The sequence below is a fragment of the Triticum dicoccoides genome, chromosome 7A (genome assembly GCF_002162155.2).
Source record: "Triticum dicoccoides isolate Atlit2015 ecotype Zavitan chromosome 7A, WEW_v2.0, whole genome shotgun sequence".
NCBI lineage: Eukaryota > Viridiplantae > Streptophyta > Magnoliopsida > Poales > Poaceae > Triticum > Triticum dicoccoides.
This window is the reverse complement of record NC_041392.1, coordinates 8509083-8529215: the sequence shown is the minus strand read 5'-3', so window position 1 is coordinate 8529215 and position 20133 is coordinate 8509083. Positions and strand designations below refer to the sequence as shown.

Sequence of the window (20133 nt, the reverse complement as noted above, 5' to 3'; positions counted from 1 at the left end):
GGGGCGAGGCGTGGCGACGGGGATGACGGGGACGGGGACGCGGCCGGGACGGGGACGCGGCCGGGGCGGCGACGGCGACGGGGACGGCGACGGACGGCGACGGGGATGATGACGGGGACAGCGACAGAGGAGGCGACGAGGGGTGGCGGCGACGGGGCAGAGGAGAAGAAGCAGAGGGAGAGATGAGAAACTGATGAAATTTTGAAGTGTTTTCTTATATAGAACCCCCCCTTTAGTACCGGTTGGAGCCACCAACCGGTACTAAAGGTCTGTTTTGGCCAGGCCAAGCGGCGGGAAGCGCACCCGTTTAGTACCGGTTGGTGGCACCAACCGGTACTAAAGACCCACCCTTTAGTACCGGTTGGAGCCACGACCCGATACTAAAAGGGTGCGCTGGCGCAGGTGCGGTGCGGCAAGTTTAATCCCGCCTCGCTAGCCGAGGGGCGTCCGCACTGGTTTATAAGCCCTAGTGCGGTAGCTCTCTCGAGCTCCTCTCCAAAGTAGGCCTACTAGGCCTTTGCGGGCCTGCATCCAGGCCCAACAACACGTTCGGTTTCTAGTCGTATGTAGGCCGCTCTGGCCTAATAGGCGGGCTTTTTTATTTTCTTATTTTTTTGCTTTATTTATTTTTGTTTTATTTATTTTTGAGTTGTTTTTTGCAGTATTTAGAGTTTCTTTGTGAATATTTTTGCTTTATGTACAAAAAATTACAAACTTTCTGTTAGTGCCGGTAGTTTTCAAATTTGAATAGTTTAAATTTTGAATTATTTGAAATTTATGTGAATCACTAGTTTGTGAAAATAGATTTTTCAGTAATTATTTTTTCTTATGTTTAATATTAGTGTGTTTTATCATTATACTCAATTTGATAATGCTTAGGTTATTTAAAAAATGAAATGCCTTTGTAACAGATGAGTTTTCATCCGAAACCCTGATACTTCAAAAGAGATTGTCCATTTTTGTACACGAAGTGCATTCAGTTTTTGCCGTAACCCTCTCTACTTTTTTGCACATGCTATGTGGGTGAAATTATGATACCATGCCAACTTTCAACCTTTTCTGAGTTCATTTCAAGTGCTTTTCAATTTCTGGGTCATTTAGCTGAAAAATCAGTAAATGCATGAAAGAATTTGTTTGCTCATAAAATTTCTTCGCGTTTCAAATGCCAAAACACATAACTACCCTAACTATTACAGAGATTCCCTCCTGGGTGTGAGACACAGAAGAAAGTGATGATAGTGAAGCCGATCACATCCCAGATCTTTGGGTGTGAAACTTTTTCTTTGCGTGTGTCCCTTTGCGCCGTAGCCACGGAAAATCTTCATCATTTAACTGGACGCTCGGGTCAATATTCACTCTGAATGGAGCAATTTCATCAAACTTTTCATAATCTTCTGACATGTCTGTCTTGTCATCCACTCCCACGATGTTTCTCTTCCCAGAAAGAACTATGTGGCGCTTTGGCTCATCGTATGATGCATTCGCTTCCTTATCTTTTCTTTTTCTCGGCTTGGTAGACATGTCCTTCACATAGAAAACCTGTGCCACATAATTGGCTAGGACGAATGGTTCGTCTGCATATGCAAGATTGTTGAGATCCACTGTTGTCATTCCGTACTGCCGGTCTTCCATTACCCCGTCTCATGTCATATTGACCCATTTGCACCGAAACAAAGGGACCTTCAAACCACGTCCGTAGTCAAGTTCCCATATGTCCTCTATGTAACCATAATATGTTTCCTTTCCCATCTTGGTTATTGCATCAAAGTGAACATCACTGTTTTGGTTGGTGCTCTTCTTATCTTGGGCGATCGTGTAAAATGTATTACCATTTATCTCGTACCCTTTGAAAGTCATTATATTCGAAGATGGTAACTGGGACAACGAGTACAAGTCATCTTCAATAGAGGCGTCATGCATGGTACGTGTCTGCAACCAGCCGGCGAAACTCCTGGTTTGTTCAGGTGTAATCCAGTCATCAGACCGCTCCGGGTGTTTGGAGCGTAGAAAATTCTTATGTTCGTCCATATACGGAGCCACCAAGGCGGAATTCTATAGAACTGTGTAGTGTGCCTCAGTGAGAGAATGTCCGTCCATACATATTAGTTGATTCCCTCCTAGCATGCCTTTTCCATCAAGTCTGCCCTTATGCCGCAATTCAGGAACACCAATCGGCTTAAGGTCAGGAATAAATTCAATATAAAACTCAATGACCTCCTCATTGTGATGGCCCTTGGAGATGCTTCCTTCTGGCCTAGCACGGTTATGAACATATTTCTTTAAGACTCCCACGAACCTCTCAAAGGGGAACATATTGTGTAGAAATACAGGACCCAAAATGTTAATCTCTTCGCATAGGTGAACTAGGACGTGCGTCATGATGTGGAAGAAGGATGGTGGGAACACCAACTCGAAACTGACAAGACATTGCACCAAATCATTCTCTAACCTTGGTATGATTTCTGGATCGATTACCTTCTGAGAGATTGCATTGAGGAATGCACATAGCTTCACAATGACTAATCGAACGTTATCCGGTAGAAGCCCCCTCAATGCAACCGGAAGCAGTTGCGTCATAATCACGTGGCAGTCATGAGATTTTAGGTTCTAGAACTTTTTCTCTGCCATGTTTATTATTCCCTTTATATTTGACGAGAAGCCAGACGGTACCTTAATACTGAGTAGGCATTCAAAGAAGATTTCCTTCTCTTCTTTGGTAAGAGCGTAGCTGGCATGACCCTGATGTATGCCGTCTTTTCCGTGCATATGTTGTTGGTCCTCACATGCCTCAGGTGTATCTTTTCTCTTCCCATACACGCCCAAGAAGCCAAGCAGGGTCATGCAAAGATTCTTCGTCACGTGCATCACGTCGATTGCGGAGCGGATCTCTAGGTCTTTCCAATAGGGCACGTCCCAAAATATAGATTTCTTCTTCCACATGGGTGCGCGTCCATCAGCGTCATTCGGAACAGGTTGTCCGCCAGGACCCTTTCCAAAGACTACCTTCAAATCCTTGACCATATCATGTACATCAGCACCAGTACGGTGGCGAGGCTTCGTCCGGTGATCCGCATCACCTTTGAAATGCTTGCTTTTCTTTCTTATGGGATGCCTGCTCAGAAGAAATCGACGATGTCCCAGGTACACATTCTTCCTACAATTGTCCAAATATATACTGTCGGTATCATCCAAACAGTGCGTGCATGCGCGGTATCCCTTGTTTGTCTGTCCTAAAAGGTTACTGAGAGCAGGCCAATCATTGATGGTCACGAACAGCAACGCCTTTAGGTCAAATTCTTCCCCCATGTGCTCATCCCACGCACGTACACCTGTTCCATTCCACAGTTGTAAGAGTTCTTCAACTAATGGCCTTAGGTACACATCAATGTCGTTGCCGGGTTGCTTAGGGCATTGGATGAGCATTGGCATCATGATGAACTTCCGCTTCATGCACAACCAAGGAGGAAGGTTATACAAACATAGAGTCATAGGCAGGTGCTATGGTTGCTGCTTTGCTCCCCAAAAGGATTAATGCCATCTGCGCTTAGACCAAACCATATGTTCCTTGCGTCATCTGCAAACTCCTTCCTGTACTTTCTCTCGATTTTTCTCCACTGCGACCCGTCAGTGGGTACTCTCAACTTTCCGTCTTTCTTACGGTCTTCTCTGTGCCACCGCATCGCCTTGGCATGCTCTTTGTTTTGGAACAAACGTTTCAACTGTGGTATTATAGGAGCATACCACATCACCTTGGCAGGAATCTTCTTCCTGGGGCGCTCGCCCCTGACATCAGCAGGGTCATCGCGGCTGATCTTATAGCGCAGTGCACCGCATTTCGGGCAAGCGTTCAAATCCTCGTACTCACCGTGGTAGAGGATGCAGTCATTAGGGCATGCATGTATCTTCTGCACCTCTAACCCTAGAGGGCAGACAGCCTTCTTTGCTTCGTACATACTCTCGGGCAATTCGTTGTCCTTTGGAAGCATATTCTTTATCATTACCAGAAATTTCCAAATCCCTTGTCAGATACACCATTCTCTGCCTTCCATTGCAGCAATTCCAGTGTAGTGCCCAGCTTTTTCTTGTCAGCTTCGCAATTCGGGTACAAAAATTTCTTGTGATCCTCTAACATGCGCTGCAACTTCTTCTTCTCCAAATCACTTGCACAGTTTCTCTTTGCATCGGCAATGGCCCGAGCTAGATCATCAGCGGGCTCATCTGATGCCTCTTCTTCAGCTTCTTCCCGCATTGCCGGCTCAGCTTCTTCCCCCATTGTTGTATCATTGTATTCAGGGAACCCATGGCCAGGATAGCTATCGTCGTCCTCTTCTTCTTCATTGTCTTCCATCATAACCCCTCCTTCTCCGTGCTTGGTACAAACATTATAGTGGAAAACCGGACTCAAAGAGGTGGACGTGAATGGTTCTTGACTTAGAGTAATTGTGATCATTCTTACAGCTAGCACATGGACAAGGCATAAAACCATCCGCCCGCTTGTTTTCCTCAGCCGCAAGCAGAAAAGTTTGCACGCCATTAATGAACTCGGGAGAGCATTGGTCATCGTACATCCATTGTCGGCTCATCTTCATTACACAACACCGAAAAGACCAAATTAATACAAGTTCATACATAAAGTTCATACATAAAGTTCGTACAACACTTAAATGCAACAAACAGATAACTCTCTAACTAAAGCATTTAAATGCAACACCAAATGCAATCAAGATCGCAAGTAAGGTAACAATTGATCCAACAGCATAATGATACCAAGCCTCATTATCAATGGCATATTTTCTAATCTTTCTAATCTTCAAGCGCATTTTCTCCATCTTGATCTTGTGATCATCGACGACATCGGCAACATGCAACTCCAATTCCATCTTCTCCCCCTCAATTCTTTTCAATTTTTCTTTCAAATACTCGTTTTCTCTTTCAACTAAATTTAACCTCTCGACAATAGGGTCGGTTGGAATTTCCGGTTCACAAACCTGAAGGAAATATGCCCTAGAGGCAATAATAAAGTTATTCTTTATTTCCTTATTTCATGATAAATGTTTATTATTCATGGTAGAATTTTATTAACCGGAAACATAATACATGTGTGAATACATAGACAAACAGAGTGTCACTAGTATGCCTCTACTTGACTAGCTCGTTGATCAAAGATGGTTATGTTTCCTAACCATAGACATGAGTTGTCATTTGATTAATGGGATCACATCATTAAGTGAATGATCTGATTGACATGACCTATTCCATTAGCTTAGCACCCGATCGTTTAGTATGTTGCTATTGCTTTCTTCGTGACTTATACATGTTCCTATGACTATGAGATTATGCAACTCCCGTTTGCCGGAGGAACACTTTGTGTGCTACCAAACGTCACAACGTAACTGGGTGATTATAAAGGAGCTCTACAGGTGTCTCCAAAGGTAGATGTTGGGTTGGCGTATTTCGAGATTAGGATTTGTCACTCCGATTGTCGAAGAGGTATCTCTGGGCCCTCTCGGTAATACACATCACTTAAGCCTTGCAAGCATTGCAACTAATGAGTTAGTTGCAAGATGATGTATTACGGAACGAGTAAAGAGACTTGCCGGTAACGAGATTGAACTAGGTATTGGATACCGACGATCGAATCTCGGGCAAGTAACATACCGATGACAAAGGGAACAACGTATGTTGTTATGCGGTCTGACCGATAAAGATCTTCGTAAAATATGTAGGAGCCAATATGGGCATCCAGGTCCCGCTATTGGTTATTGACTGGAGACGTGTCTCGGTCATGTCTACATTGTTCTCGAACCGTAGGGTCCGCACTCTCAAGGTTTCGATGACAGTTATATTATGAGTTTATGAGTGTTGATGTACCGAAGGAGTTTGGAGTCCCAGATGAGATCGGGGACATGACGAGGAGTCTCAAAATGGTCGATACGTAAAGATCGATATATTGGACGACTATATTCGGACATCGGAAAGGTTCCGAGTGATTCGGGTATTTTTCGGAGTACCGGGTAGTTACGGGAGAAGCAATGGGCCTTGATGGGCTTTAGTGGGAAGAGGAGAAAGGGCCAAGGGGCTGTTGCGCCCCCCCTCCCCTCTAGTCCGAATTGGACTAGGGAAAAGGGGGCCGGCCACCTTTCCTTCTCCTCCACTTCCTTCTCCCTTCCTCCCCTCTTGGTGGACTCCTACTAGGACTTGGAGTCCTAGTAGGACTCCACATCCTGGCCGCACCAAGACTTGGCCGGCCTCCTCCTCCTCCATCCTTTATATTCTGAGGCAAGGGGCACCCCATGGACACACAAGTTGATCTTCGTGATCGTTCCTTAGCCATGTGCGGTGCCCCCCTCCACCATATTCCACCTCGGTCATATTGTAGCGGTGCTTAGGCGAAGCCCTGCGATGGTAGAACATCAAGATCGTCACCACGCCGTCGTGCTGACGGAACTCCTCCCCGACGCTTTGCTGGATCGGAGCCCGGGGATCGTCATCGAGCTGAACGTGTGCCAAGAACTCAGAGGTGCCGGAGTAACGGTGCCTGGATCGGTCGGATCGTGAAGATGTACGACTACATCAACCGCGTTGTCACAACGCTTCCGCTGTCGGTCTACAAGGGTACGTAGATCACACTCTCCCCTCTCGTTGCTATGCATCACCATGATCTTGTGTGTGCGTAGGAAATTTTTTGAAATTACTACGTTCCCCTACAGTGGCATCCGAGCCTAGGTTTTATGTGTTGATGTTATATGCACGATAGAACACAAGTGAGTTGTGGGCGATATAAGTCATACTGCTTACCAGCATGTCATACTTTGGTTCAGCGGTATTGTTGGATGAAGCGGCCCGGACCGACATTACGCGTACGCTTACGCGAGACTGGTTCTACCGACATGCTTTGCACACAGGTGGCTGGTGGGTGTCAGTTTCTCCAACTTTAGTTGAACCGAGTGTGGCTACGCCCGGTCCTTGCGAAGGTTAAAACAGCACCAACTTGACAAACTATCATTGTGGTTTTGATGCGTAGGTAAGATTGGTTCGTGCTTAAGCCCGTAGCAGCCACGTAAAACTTGCAACAACAAAGTAGAGGACGTCTAACTTGTTTTTGCAGGGCATGTTGTGATGTGATATGGTCAAGACGTGATGAGATATAAGTTGTTGTATGAGATGATCATGTTTTGTTGAAGTTATCGACAACTGGCAAAATCCTTATGGTTGTCTCTCTATTGCATGAGATGCAAGCGTCCAATAGTTGCTTTACTTTATCGCTATGCGATAGCAATAGTTGCAAGAGCAATTGTTGGCGAGACGACCACGTGACGACACATTGATATAGATCAAGATGATGAAGATCATGGTGTCATGCCGGTGACGATATAGATCATGACAGTACTTTGGAGATAGAGATCAAAGAAGCAAGATGATGATGGCCATATCATGTCACATATTTTGATTGCATATGATGTTTATCTTTTATACATCTTATTTTTGCTTAGTTTGACGGTAGCATTTTAAGATGATCTCTCACTAATTATCAAGAAGTGTTCTCCCTGAGTATGCACCGTTGTGAAAGTTCTTCGTGCTGAGACACCACGTGATGATCGGGTGTGATAGGCTCTACGTTCAAATACAATGGGTGCAAAACAGTTGCACACGCGGAATACTCAGGTTATACTTGACAAGCCAAGCATATACAGATATGGCCTCGGAACACGGAGACCGAAAGGTCGAGCGTGAATCATATAGTAGATATGATCAACATAGTGATGTTCACCAATGAAACTGCTCCATCTCACGTGATGATCGGACATGGTTTAGTTGATTTGGATCACGTGATCACTTAGAGGATTAGAGGGATGTCTATCTAAGTGGGAGTTCTTAAGTAATATGATTAATTGAACTTAAATTTATCATGAACTTAGTCCTGGTAGTATTTTGCAAATTATCTTGTAGATCAATAGCTCGCGTTGTTGCTTCCCTGTGTTTATTTTGATATGTTCCTAGAGAAAATTGTGTTGAAAGATGTTAGTAGCAATGATGCGGGTTGGATCCGTGATCAGAGGTTTATCCTCATTGCTGCACAGAAGAATTATGTCCTTGATGCACCGCTAGGTGATAGACCTATTGCAGGAGCAGATGCAGACGTTATGAACGTTTGGCTAGCTCAATATGATGACTACTTGATAGTTTAGTGCACCATGCTTAATGGCTTAGAATCGGGACCTCAAAGAACGTTTTGAACGTCATGGAGCATATGAGATGTTCCAGGAGTTGAAGTTAATATTTCAAGCAAATACCCGAGTTGGGAGATATGAAGTCTCCAACAAGTTCTATAGCTAAAAGATGGAGGAGAATCGCTCAACTAGTGAGCATATGCTCAGATTGTCTGAGTACTACAATCGCTTGAATCAAGTGGGAGGTAATCTTCCAGATAAGATAGTGATTGACAGAATTCTCTAGTCACCATCACCAAGTTAGTAGAACTTCGTGATGAACTATAGTATGCAAGGGATGACGAAAACGAATCCCGAGCTTTTCATGATGATGAAATCGATGAAGGTAGAAATCAAGAAAGAGCATCAAGTGTTGATGGTTGACAAGATCACTAGTTTCAAGAAAAGGGCAAAGGGAAGAAGGGGAACTTCAGGAAGAATGGCAAGCAAGTTGCTGCTCAAGTGAAGAAGCCCAAGTCTGGTCCTAAGCCTGAGACTAAGTGTTTCTACTACAAAGGGACTGGTCACTGGAAGCGGAACTACCCCAAGTGATTGGCAGATAAGAAGGATGGCAAAGTGAACATAAGTATATTTGATATACATGTTATTGATGTGTACTTTACTAGTGTTTATAGCAACCCCTCAGTATTTGATACTAGTTCAGTTGCTAAGATTAGTAACTCGAAACGGGAGTTGCAGAATAAACAGAGACTAGTTAAGGGTGAAGTGACGATGTGTGTTGGAAGTGGTTCCAAGATTGATATGATCATCATCGCACACTCCCTATACTTTCGGGATTAGTGTTGAACCTGAATAATTGTTATTTGGTGTTTTCGTTAAGCATGAATGTGATTTGATCATGTTTATTGGAATACGGTTATTCATTAAAGTAAGAGAATAAATTGTTGTTCTGTTTACATGAATAAAACCTTATATGGTTACACACCCAATGAAAATAGTTCGTTGGATCTCGATCGTAGTGATACACATAATCATAATATTGAAACCAAAAGATGCAAAGTTAATAATGATAGTGCAACTTATTTCTGGCACTACCGTTTAGGTCATATTGGTGTAAAGCGCATGAAGAAACTCCATGCTGATGGGCTTTTGGAATCACTTGATTATGAATCAGTTGATGCTTGCGAACCATGCCTCATGGGCAAGATGACTAAGACTCTGTTCTTCGGAACAATGGAGCGAGCAACAGATTTGTTGGAAATCATACATACTGATGTATATGGTCCGATGAATATTGAGGCTCACGACAGGTGTCATTATTTTCTGACCTTCACAGATGATTTGAGCATATCTGAGTATATCTACTTGATGAAACATAAGTCTGAAACATTTGAAAAGTTCAAAGAATTTCAGAGTGAAGTGAAAAATCATCGTAACAAGAAAATAAAGTTTCTACGATCTGATCGTAGAGAAGAGTATTTGAGTTACGAGTTTGGCCTTCAGTTTAAAACAATATGAAATAGTTTCACTACTCACGCCACCTGGAACACCACAATGTAATGGTGTGTCCGAACGTCATAACCGTACTTTATTAGATATGGTGCGATCTATGATGTCTCTTACCGATCTACCACTATCATTTTGGGGTTATGCATTAGAGACAGCTGCATTCACGTTAAAAGGGCACCATCTGAATCTGTTGAGACGACACCGTATGAACTATGGTTTGGCAAGAAACCAAAGTTGTCGTTTCTTAAAGTTTGGGGTTGCGATGCTTATATGAAAAAGTTTCATCCTGATAAGCTCAAACTCAAATCAGAGAAGTGCGTCTTCATAGGATACCCAAAAGAAAATGTTGGGTACACCTTCTATCATAGATCCGAAGGCAAGATATTCGTTGCTTAGAATGGATCCTTTCTAGAGAAGGAGTTTCTCTCGAAAGAAGTGAGTGGGAGGAAAGTAGAACTTGATAAGGTAATTGTACCTTCTCCCTTATTGGAAAGTAGTTCATCACAAAAATCTGTTCCTGTGACTACTACACCAATTAGTGAGGAAGCTAATGATGATGATCAGGTAACTTCAGATCAAGTTACTACCGAATCTCGTAGGTAAACCAGAGTGAGATCTGCACCAGAGTGGTACGGTAATCCTGTTCTGGAGGTCATGCAACTTGACCATGACGAACCTACAAACTATGAAGAAGCGATGGTGAGCCCAGATTCTGCAAAATGGCTTGAGGCCATGAAATCTGAGATGGGATCCATGTATGAGAACAAAGTATGGACTTTGGTTGACTTGACCGATGATCGGAAAGCAATTGAGAATAAATGGATCTTCAAGAGGAAGACGGACGCTGATAGTAGTATTACTATCTACAAAGCTAGAATTGTCGCAAAAGGTTTTCGACAAGTTCAAGGTGTTGACTACGATGAGAGTTTCTCACTCGTATCTATGCTTAAGTCTGTCCGAATCATGTTAGCAATTGCCGCATTTTATGAAATCTGGCAAATGGATAAACAAAACTGCATTCCTTAATAGATTTATTAAAGAAGAGTTGTATATGATACAACCAGAAGGTTTTGTCAATCCTAAAGGTGCTAACAAAATATGCAAGCTCCAGCGATCCATCTATGGACTGGTGCAAGCATCTCGGAGTTGGAATATACACTTTGATAAGTTGATCAAAGCATATAGTTTTATAGAGACTTGCGATGAAGCCTGTATTTACAAGAAAGTGAGTGGGAGCACTACAACATTTCGGATAAGTATATGTGAATGACATATTGTTGATCAGAAATAATGTAGAATTATTCTGCAAAGCATAAAGGAGTGTTTGAAAGGAAGTTTCCAGAAAAAAGACCTCGGTGAAGCTGCTTACATATTAAGAATCAAAATCTATAGAGATAGATCAAGACGCTTGATAAGTTTTTTCAATGAGTACATACCTTGACAATATTTTGAAGTAGTTCAAAAATGGAACAGTCAAAGAAAGAGTTCTTGGCTGTGTTACAAGGTATGAAATTGAGTAAGACTCAAAGCCTGACCACGGCAGAAGATAGAAAGAGAATGAAAGTCATTCCCTATGCCTCAGCCATAGGTTCTATAAAGTATGCCATGATGTGTACCAGATCTATTGTATACCCTACACTGTGTTAAGCAAGGGAGTACAATAGTGATCTAAGAGTAGATCACTGGACATTGGTCAAAATTATCCTTAGTGGAATAAGGAAATATTTCTCGATTATGGAGGTGACAAAAGGTTCATCGTAAAAAGTTACGTCGATGCAAGTTTTGACACAGATCTGGATGACTCTAAGTCTCGATCTATATACATATTAAAAGTGGGAGCAATTAGCTAGTGTAGCTCCGTGCAGAGCATTGTAGACATAGAATTCGCAAAATACTTACGGATCTGCATATAACAGACCCGGTGACTAAAATTATCTCACAATGCAAAACATGATCACACCTTAGTACTCTTTGGGTGTTAATCACACAGCGATGTGAACTAGATTACTGACTCTAGTAAACCCTTTGGGTGTTGGTCACATATCGATGTGGACTATGGGTGTTAATCACATGGTGATGTGAACTATTGTTGTTAAATCACATGGCAATGTGAACTAGATTATTGACTCTAGTGCAAGTGGGAGACTGAAGGAAATATGCCCTAGAGGCAATAATAAAGTTATTATTTATTTCCTTATTTCATAATAAATGTTTATTATTCATGCTAGAATTGTATTAACCGGAAACATAATACATGTGTGAATACATAGACAAACAGAGTGTCACTAGTATGCCTCTACTTGACTAGCTCGTTGATCAAAGATGGTTATGTTTCCTAACCATAGACATGAGTTGTCATTTGATTAATGGGATCACATCATTAGGTGAATGATCTGATTGACATGACCTATTCCATTAGCTTAGCACCCGATCGTTTAGTATGTTGCTATTGCTTTCTTCATGACTTATACATGTTCCTATGACTATGAGATTATGCAACTCCCGTTTGCCGGAGGAACACTTTGTGTGCTACCAAACGTCACAACGTAACTGGGTGATTATAAAGGAGCTCTACAGGTGTCTCCAAAGGTAGATGTTGGGTTGGCGTATTTCGAGATTAGGATTTGTCACTCCGATTGTCGAAGAGGTATCTCTGGGCCCTCTCGGTAATACACATCACTTAAGCCTTGCAAGCATTGCAACTAATGAGTTAGTTGCAAGATGATGTATTACGGAACGAGTAAAGAGACTTGCCGGTAACGAGATTGAACTAGGTATTGGATACCGACGATCGAATCTCGGGCAAGTAACATACCGATGACAAAGGGAACAACGTATGTTGTTATGCGGTCTGACCGATAAAGATCTTCGTAGAATATGTAGGAGCCAATATGGGCATCCAGGTCCCGCTATTGGTTATTGACTGGAGACGTGTCTCGGTCATGTCTACATTGTTCTCGAACCGTAGGGTCCGCACGCTCAAGGTTTTGATGACAGTTATATTATGAGTTTATGAGTTTTGATATACCGAAGGAGTTCGGAGTCCCGGATGAGATCGGGGACATGACGAGGAGTCTCGAAATGGTCGAGACGTAAAGATCGATATATTGGACGACTATATTCGGACATCGGAAAGGTTCCGAGTGATTCGGGTATTTTTCGGAGTACCGGGTAGTTACGGGAGAAGCAATGGGCCTTGATGGGCTTTAGTGGGAAGAGGAAAAAGGGCCAAGGGGCTGCTGCGCCCCCCCTCCCCTCTAGTCCGAATTGGACTAGGGAAAAGGGGGCCGGCCACCTTTCCTTCTCCTCCACTTCCTTCTCCCTTCCTCCCCTCTTGGTGGACTCCTACTAGGACTTGGAGTCCTAGTAGGACTCCACATCCTGGCCGCACCAAGCCTTGGCCGGCCTCCTCCTCCTCTATCCTTTATATACTGAGGCAAGGGGCACCCCATGGACACACAAGTTGATCTTCGTGATCGTTCCTTAGCCGTGTGCGGTGCCCCCCTCCACCATATTCCATCTCGATCATATTGTAGCGGTGCTTAGGCGAAGCCCTGCGACGGTAGAACATCAAGATCGTCACCACGCCGTCGTGCTGACGGAACTCCTCCCCGACGCTTTGCTGGATCGGAGCCCGGGGATCGTCATCGAGCTGAACGTGTGCGAAGAACTCGGAGGTGCCGGAGTAACGGTGCTTGGATCGGTCGGATCGTGAAGATGTACGACTACATCAACCGCGTTGTCACAACGCTTCCGCTGTCGGTCTACAAGGGTACGTAGATCACACTCTCCCCTCTCGTTGCTATGCATCACCATGATCTTGCGTGTGCGTAGGAAAAATTTTGAAATTACTACGTTCCCCTACAAAACCTCCTAGATAAAAATATCTATGTCAACTTGATGGGCATAATTTTTCATAAACACGAAATGCAACAACTAGTTTTATAAGAGAATATACCACATCCGAATCATAACAAGGACGAGGGCCGACGGGGACTGATATCAAAACCATGGCACTATTTATAACAAACAACGTATGGGTAAGATAATTATACGAGTAACTATATATTCATGAACAAGAAACATCAATTTTTTATACAAAATATTCATGAACAAGAGGCTCACCACAAGGTGGTGCCGGCGATGGGACGGTGCGGGCGATCGATGGTGGTTACGACGGAGACTTAGAAGGCACTAATTAAACCACACCTACATATGCAAACTAAGTGTTATTTTTGACCTCAAATTGCGTATAAATCAAATACTAGCACATATAATTCCTCCCAAATTAATCACTATATAAAGCATTGCAAGAGCTAATCTAGCAATGAGAGATGAAAGGACAAAGCTGCTAACCTTTGTGATCATTTGAATGGATGGGGGCCTTTAAATCTTGACAAATTTTGGGCAAAATGTGGGATGAGCTCGAGAGGAAGAGGGGAAGAACAGAGAGGAGAGGGGAAAGGGGAAGAACAGAGCAAGCTCGGGTGGACGAAGGGTTTATGTAGGACGACCTTTAGTACCGGTTTGTGACACAAACCGGTACTAAAGGTACTGGAGGGGCCCCAGACTGACAACATCCTGCCATCACTCACTATAGTACCGGTTCGTGGCACGAACGGTGCTAAAGGTTCGCCATGAACCGGTACTAATGAGAGCGGTCGGCTAGCCGTTGGAACTGGCACTAATGGACACATTAGTGCCGGCTCAAAATCAAACCGGCACTAATGTGCTTCCCATTTGACCCTTTTTCTACTAGTGGTTGCAAACATATTAGATATCTCCATCGAAAACAATCAATCTGTAAGGACATGCATAACGAATAAACATTTTCAAAATACCCCATATAAAGAAAAGTATTAATTAAAGGTGTAACATAAACATAATTTTAGACAAGATTAACATGAAAGATAATATCATATTTGGAATCTAAACATTTTTCTGAGCTATTTCCATATCTAATGTTCTAAAGTTGAAGTTAGGGTTTGAAAGATATCAATATTTTGAAAAGATTTGAATTTGCCAAAAAAAGAAATGTTACAAAGAAAATAGCTTGGCCGAAATTGCAACAATGTGCCACCCATCTTCTAAGATGGCACTTGGGCGAGGCAACTCTATCTTACGCAAACCTAAAATCAATGAGAAACGGCAGAAAAAGGGTTGCCTCTATCTTATGTGAAATCAAGGAGAAAAGGCAGAAAAAGGGTTGCCTCTATCTTACGCGATCCTGAAATCAAGGAGAAAAGGCAGAAAAAGGGGGGTTCTAACTTGGGTCTCCCAAGTGGAAGTAGAAGGCTCCAGCCAGTAGGATGCTTGTGCACTTGTGGTATCTAAAGGGATAACTATGTACATGAACAAAACACGATGGCCAGTGAATTTAAGGGAAAAAGCGAATCATTTTTGCCACTTACGGGCGGCATTGGTGGGTAATTCTTGCCAAATTCGGGGGTTATTTAGATGACGGTGAACGGGTAGAAGAAATATGTACTTCATTATTAGGGGAGATTAGGGGACAGGGATGGACATCTTTCTAACCCGGTGGGGCTACTGATGGATACATTATAAAACCCGGCATGTTTTGCGGGTTCAAAACCATTTGAGTAGTACCCGAACCGAAACCCGACATACACGAACACGGCCGGCCCCGACCCCTCGAGTGCACGAGCACCCCTCGCTCGGTCCCTTGAGCTGTCCTGCACACCACAAACGGAGATCAACAGATATAGTAACATAACTAGTATTCGACGTGCCGACTCGTAGATTTAGATGTAGTAACTGCTAAAATGGTTTGTTGCTTTGTGCGGAAATATGCTGCTTTTAGATACTGCTATTGCTGAAATGTTGATGAAACATACTACTGTATGGTGCTGAAATTTTCTCAAGTTGTACTGCTGAAATATACTAGGTTTCCTGCTGAGATGCTATTCTATGTTGTTGCTGTTTATCTTACGTTGTTGCTGCTAAAATATACTATGGTTCTTGTTTATATATGCTTTTTTGCAGCTATAATTCTAATGTGATCATGTTTTTGTTTCAAAAGCTGCTGTTTTCACTAAGTACTCGCGGGGACAGTTTCCTGTGGTTTAGGGGATGGGCAAAAAACTATCCGCATGCATGGGGACGAGAACGGTGACGGGCTTGCGATTTTCTCGCCAGAATGAGTTTGGAAAAGTAAAAGCTGATGTGTTTCGTACCTGTTGCCATCTTGGCTCGTACATGTACTAGCTACTAGGTAACGACTAGCTAGCAGCCGGACACATGCACGTAGTACTAATTGCACATAGACTAGCTTTGCATGTAAGTCAAACTCAAGATTACGAGCTAACAACTCCTCCTAATCTTGATGATACTAATCTTGAATTATCACCGCTTCATCCGATCTTAATGCATTGTAGATGCGCAACTTGACGATCCACCTCGAGCGTATGATATAGATTTTTTTGACAGAAAGACTGTAAGGGAACCCCTACAGTATAATTGGTGTAACAAACCCAAACTGAAAGTACCGTGCCTTGAACCTGCATGGGTGGGAAGGCATCAGCCCCTTCCCACCACTAGGCTATGCCTAGATTCCCAGTCATACTGCCATATAGACTACACCATTCACATCTAACGCAATACACGCCGACTATCATGTGAACTACACCATCCACTCATAGTCTCATGTAGAGACATGTCCTCATCCCATTGCATGCTTGAGCTTGATCTCCATTTCACGTCTTCGCCCTTGCTGCTATACTAGACCGGACAGCCCATCCACCGTGACACACTTCATCTTCATTTTGTAAAGAACATTATTCTATCATTGCAACACGTAGTGACAAAACAAGATCCATGGTTGCGGGACATATCCGAATTGCACAAATCTTATAGCACCATTTTTGACCCAAAAAATCATTTATATCTACATAAGTTATGCACCATCCTTGACATGTGCTTCAAAAATGTCTTGTCCCAAAAAAATACATGTCCACAATGAAATTAAATAATGCAAATTCAAATTAAAGATCAACAATAAATCTATCCATGCAATCTATGCAGGCCAACCCATTAGTTAATACTGAATTTATAAATTACAACTTTATTCGAATTCGGATATAAATATATGAGTACTGAACACTTGAAAAGTTTTACAACTTTATTACATATCGTTTTCCTTAAACGGCTAATAGTCATCATCACCATTTTATTCTCCTTCTTCCTTTGAGTCCCCACCGGTGAAGTCATGAGTTAACTCTACGATGTTGTTGGCTAAGGAGGCGCAAACATTGATGCCCGCCACCACGCCAAGGACCGAAGCAACTGACATCACCTGACTAGAGGTAGGATTGCCTGCCATCTGACTGTAGGTAGAATTACCTAACATCTGAGGACGAGAGGTATAATTACCCGCTGTCATTTGATGACCATAGGTAGGATTACCTATCATCTGATGAGCATAGGTAGGATTACCGGGCATCTGATGACCAGAGGAAGGATTGCCTGTCATCTGATGACAATAGGTAGGAATAGGATTACCGAACATATGATAACCATTGTTAGGATTACCTGGCATCTGATAACCATAGTTATGATTACCTGGCATCTGATGACCATAGGTAGGATTACCTGTCATCTGATGACAAGAGGTAGGATTACCGAGCATCTGATGACCATAGGTAGGATTACCTGTCATCTGATGGCCATAGGTAGGAATATGATTACCTGGCATCTAATGACCATTGATAGGATTACCTGTCATCTGATGACCATAGGTAGGATTACCTGGCATCTGATGACCATAGGTAGGATTACCTGGCATCTGATGACCATAGGTAGGATTACCTGTCATCTGATGACCAGAGGTAGGAATAGGATTACCTGGCATCTGATGACCATTGATAGGATTACCTGTCATTTGATGACTAGAGGTAGGAATAGGAGTACCCGGCGTCTGATGGCCATTGATAGGATTACTTGTCATCTGATAACCATATGTAGGATTACCTGTCATCTGATGACCAAAGGTCGGAATAGGATTACCGGGCATCTGATGACCGTTGATTAGATTACCCGTCATCTGATGACCAGAGGTAGGAATAGGATTACCGTGCATCTGATGTCCATTGATAGTATTACTTGTCATCTGATGACCAGAGGTAGGAATAGGATTACCTATCATCTGATGACTAGAGGTAGGAATAGGATTACCGGGCATCTCATGACCATTGATAGGATTACCTGTCATCTGATGACCAGAGGTATGAATAGGATTATCTGTCATCTGATGACCAGAGGTAGGCATAGGATTATCTGTCATCTGATGACCAGAGGTAGGAATAGGATTACCTGTCATCTGATGACTAGAAGTAGAACGGGAGTGTTCTGCATATATGTTGAGAAGAAAGAAATGAATAAATTTTGTCTTTGAGTGCTCCAAATCACAAGAATGTTCACCACGCAAAGAAAATAAAATCAGAAGGATGTTGAGAACATACCAGCGGCACCGGTCTGGTTGTGATCAGCATATAGCATGCAGGCGATGTGAATGTTCTCAACGCCACCATTGGCATGCAAGGCGTAGGACCAGAACTTTCCGCGCGGCCCGTTTTGGCCACACAGCATGCAGGTAGCGGCCACCTCCTGGCGGAGTTGGAAGACGCGTCCAAGGTAGACGATGCAGTCCTTGAGGAAAGCGCAGCACGGGTGGAGGTCGAGGTCGGCCTGGCCGTCATGGTACACCATGCCGAGCACGGCGTCGCCACAAGCGTTGCAGAACCTTTTGCCCATACCCGAGCAGAGGGTGAATGTCCGGCCCGCCAACATAGGGTGCGGGAAGACGGGTGGCGCTAGGGCGCACTGTATGTGGAGGTCGAAGTCGCATAGCTCGCACCGGTACCTCGGATCCCGGCCGCCCTGCGCGCAGCCGTCGCACTTGAATTGTGCGCCGCCGATCTGCACAAGCGTAAGCTTGTGCGCCGGATGGGAGGTGTGCTGGCACGTTGGTGGCGGAGGTGCGTCCATTACGTTAGACATGGTTGCCTGTGGATGCTTTTGGCGGAAGGCCGCTGGCCGGCTGTGTATATATACAAGCAGGCCCGTCGATAAGGGGGAACGTAATACTGAGCGACCGCAAATCGTGGGGCCCCCACCGAACCAAAAACCCTGTTGATGGAAGCTTCTTTAGTTGTCTCGGTTGCCGCTAAAAGTCCACTACAGAAGAGGAAAAGGTCAAAGGCCAAAAAAAAGGCCCAGTGTACCGATCGGGAGCCAGGACACGACCCAGATCCATGGAGTCCGCTTCGTTGCAGCCGAACTGGCGCCTGTCGGTCCGCGATTACCGAAGCCCTAGGCGAATACAGCGAGGCGCCGATGCCCTAGCAGTCTTGCTCACGGCGGCGCAGTGACCTCCGATGATCCGATCCGTTCCCATCTGCTGATTGTCTTGCTGCCGCGAGACGCAACAGTCGCGGACCGCGGTGCCGTTCGTTGTTTCGATCAGGAACACACCCACGCCCGGACTACCTAAGGTGTTTTAATCTCGAAGAGCAAGGTCTTTTTTTCAGTTTATTTCTTGTATTTGAATGATATAGTCATCTAGCAATATTTGAAACTCTCTTCGCAAAAAAATAAAGCAATATTTGGAACACTATCGAAAAAAGCAATATTTCAAACTAATTATATTGGGTTTGATCATTTATAATTTTTTGGTTTTGTACCTGAGTCTTCATCATGTCTACGAGAATTAGCAAAATTTATTCTGGTGTTGCAAAGTGTAAGAAGAGACAAAGGCCGGAAGTTGAGGTTCAATCTAAAACGGACGTTCCTTTTTGGTAGAATATGAGGTTAGTTAATTACTTTATTATTAGGGCATTTCGAACGTTAACCCGCAAATTTTCTCCAGCGAACCCGGATGCGGGAGGACGACAATTCGAAGCAACCTCACGAAATTCGATCAAATCGGACAGATTTTATTCCAGTTCAAATATAATTTACATAAAAAGGCCGATATTTCAACCGTTTAACTAAAAATAGAAAAAAAAAACCTAAACCGTACATCGGATGACCACCTCGTATGCGTGGCCGCCCTGCCCTGCCGCACCGCCGTCTTCGTCGGTGCCGTTGCATGGTCCCTCCAGTGGAGGAACGGTCCCAGAAGGCCGCGACAGCCTTCTCCAGCATTTGCCTGACGCTCGCGGAGGAGCCGCTCCACCCCCTACTGCATTGTGCGGAATGTCGCTGCGGCCACTGCCGACGTGGCCTTCGGAGCCCTGGCGACGGCATTGCCGTGAGCGGCGTTGGCGGAGCAATCGCTAAGCGATCACTCCTCGCCGATCTTAGCGAGCTCGCCATCAAGGCGGCAGTGACACTTGCCGGCCGTCTCCGCGGTGCTCACAGAGGGGTCGAGCGCCCAGGCGGCGGCGAGGTCTAGGTTGTTGCGGACCCAGTCAGGCGCCATGTCGCTCTTGGCGAA

General features: G+C 44.1%; 1 protein-coding gene across 1 annotated transcript in view; it reads right to left on the bottom strand.

Moving 5' to 3' along the window:
• The window catches only part of LOC119332821, a 24705-nt gene extending 6015 nt beyond the window's left edge, over positions 1-18690 (bottom strand). Inside the window, exons 1-2 of the mRNA XM_037605961.1 lie at positions 18158-18690; positions 17505-18044 (exon numbers count right to left, since the gene is read on the bottom strand). Coding sequence (XP_037461858.1) covers positions 17505-18044; positions 18158-18683 — 1066 coding nt within the window. The 5' untranslated portion in view covers positions 18684-18690. The remainder of the gene's footprint in view (positions 1-17504; positions 18045-18157) is intronic.
• Positions 18691-20133: the final 1443 nt, after the last annotated feature.